Source organism: Sapajus apella, unplaced genomic scaffold (assembly GCF_009761245.1).
Source record: "Sapajus apella isolate SASKATOON/1434 unplaced genomic scaffold, GSC_monkey_1.0 scaffold83, whole genome shotgun sequence".
Taxonomy (NCBI): domain Eukaryota; kingdom Metazoa; phylum Chordata; class Mammalia; order Primates; family Cebidae; genus Sapajus; species Sapajus apella.
This window is the reverse complement of record NW_022437023.1, coordinates 3177445-3179468: the sequence shown is the minus strand read 5'-3', so window position 1 is coordinate 3179468 and position 2024 is coordinate 3177445. Positions and strand designations below refer to the sequence as shown.

Here is a 2024-nt window from a genome sequence, read left to right as displayed (position 1 = left end):
AAAAAAAAAAAAAAAAAAAAAGAGCGAAACTCCGTCCCCCCCCAAAAAAAAAAAAAACAAATAAACAAAACCAAGCATTTATTGGGCACCTACTATGTGCAGACACTAAGCTGGGGGTACATGCTTCACAGATGAATATGATGCAATCCCTGTCCTTGAAGGGTTCCAACCACTGGGAGAGGCAGAGAAAAAAACGTGGCCAGTTAGGGAGATATATGCTTTGCTGAGGGTCTGAGCCCAGGATACAGGAGCTCCGAGGAGGGAAGGCTTCTCAGAGGAGGTGGCTGGAGTTGTTTTGCACAATGAGTAGGAGTTTGCCAAGTGGAGAAGGGGAAGGGCACTCCAGGCAGAGGTGAAAAAACAGGTGGGGCCAAGTGTTTTTTTAACCTCTTCTGCCCACTTCTCTATTTGCCAGAAGAAGCTGCCCCACCCCAGAGCCTCACCTGGGGCAAGCAGATCATGGTTATTCTGGCCCTGGGGGCACAGAAGGCTCCACCCGAATCCAAGTCCATGAGGCAGCAGCCACTGAAGCACTCAGAGTGGTGGAAGCACCTGTCTGTGTTTTTCTGTGGGGACAGGCAGGAAGTCTGCCAGGCTGGGGACAATCCCTGAGTTGTGTGGGAGAGGAGGGGAGGGTTCCCACCATTGCCAAAGAACCCAGGGGTTCAGGCGAAGTTATGAGGTTGTCGCCCCTGGTCCCTTCCAGCCCCCCTCCCACACCCGCCGCACCCCTCCCTCGGCAGGACTCAGGGAAGCAGAGGAGAGGAGAGAGGGATTAGCACTTTTCCCTCGGCCTCTCCTTTCCTGGACCCCCTTCGCTTCCATGAGTCCCACGGTGTGTGTGTACTCTTAAATCCCACTTTGCGGTGCGGGGTTTGGGGGATGAGAATGAGGGGGCTGCGTGCTCAACAGAGAGGGAGAGAAAGAGGAGAAGAGGGGAAGCCCTCGTGCCTGGAAGAATCACTGGGCAGTGAGGGGAGGCGGAGGAAGACGGGCAGAAACCAGAGCTGGCAGGGCGGGTTTGGCTGGGGGCACTTCGGGGAGGGAGGCGAGCCCAGGACAGAGGTCGTTGGAAAGGGGCACGGGCGGGGGAGGTGGGGGGAGCGAGGGTGCTGGTCACAGGCCAACTTCTCTCCCCTCCGCGGCCGCCAGGGAAAGTGAAGAGGCTTTTGAAGTCCGTCCGAGGATGCCCCAAGCTGCCCGCCTGGGCGGATGCCCCCAGCTCTGGGTGGTTCCGGACCCACCTGTCCCTGGGGCTGGGGCCCCCCTCCCTGCTGTCGCGGCGGGCTGGGTGCGCTCCCAGGTCACCTTTTTTTTTTTTTTTGTTTCCAGCTCACCTTTTTAGGGTGCTGAAGCGCGCTCCAGCGCGGCAGCCCCGCCTCCGCCAGGACCCCCGCCAGGATCCCCGCCACCAGCGCCAGGGCTGCGGCCATGGGCCTGGGCGGCAGAGCAGCGGCGGGGCTCGGGGGGCCGCGGGTTAAACCCTCTCCCCGGCCACGTGACCCGGCGCCCCAGGCAGCCCCCGCGGAGGAGGGCGTGGAGGGCGAAGACGCTGTGGTCGTCCGGCCCCAGGCGGCGCTGCGCGCCTGGGAAGGGAGGGAGGAGGGGAAAAGGCGCTCAGGCTTGCACCGCGGGATTCTAGACAGGAGGGGCCCTAGGGGCCTCCAGACGTGTTGCTTCCAAGTAGAAGCTTGAAACTGTAAGATAAAACCCTATTTTTATTGTATTTATTTATTTTCTAGATGGAGTCTCGCTCTGTCTCCCAGGCTGTGGTGCAGTGGCGCAGTCCTCCTGTCTCAGCTTTCCGAGTATCTGGGATTACAACTGGGCGCCACCACACACGGCTAATTAAAAAAAATTTTGTAGAGACGGTGGCGGGGCGGGGGGAAGGGGGTGTCTCCCCATGTTGCTCAGGCTGGTCTCGAACTCCTGGCCTCAAGTGATCGTCCTGCGTCAGCCTCTCAAAGTGCAGGGATTACAGGTGTGAGCCACTGTGCCTGGCCCCAAAACTTTATTTTTATAAA

General features: G+C 59.0%; 1 protein-coding gene across 2 annotated transcripts in view; it reads right to left on the bottom strand.

Annotated features, from left to right (window-relative positions):
- Nucleotides 1–1448, bottom strand: part of CLPSL2 (colipase like 2) — a 3871-nt gene extending 2423 nt beyond the window's left edge. Inside the window, exons 1-3 of one of the 2 annotated variants that reach the window (XM_032253338.1) lie at nt 1338–1448; nt 444–566; nt 94–172 (exon numbers count right to left, since the gene is read on the bottom strand). In XM_032253338.1, coding sequence (XP_032109229.1) covers nt 94–172; nt 444–566; nt 1338–1433 — 298 coding nt within the window. In that variant the 5' untranslated portion in view covers nt 1434–1448. The remainder of the gene's footprint in view (nt 1–93; nt 173–443; nt 567–1337) is intronic. The other variant, XM_032253339.1, reaches the window with a different exon arrangement.
- Between the last annotated feature and the right edge of the window lie 576 nt (nt 1449–2024).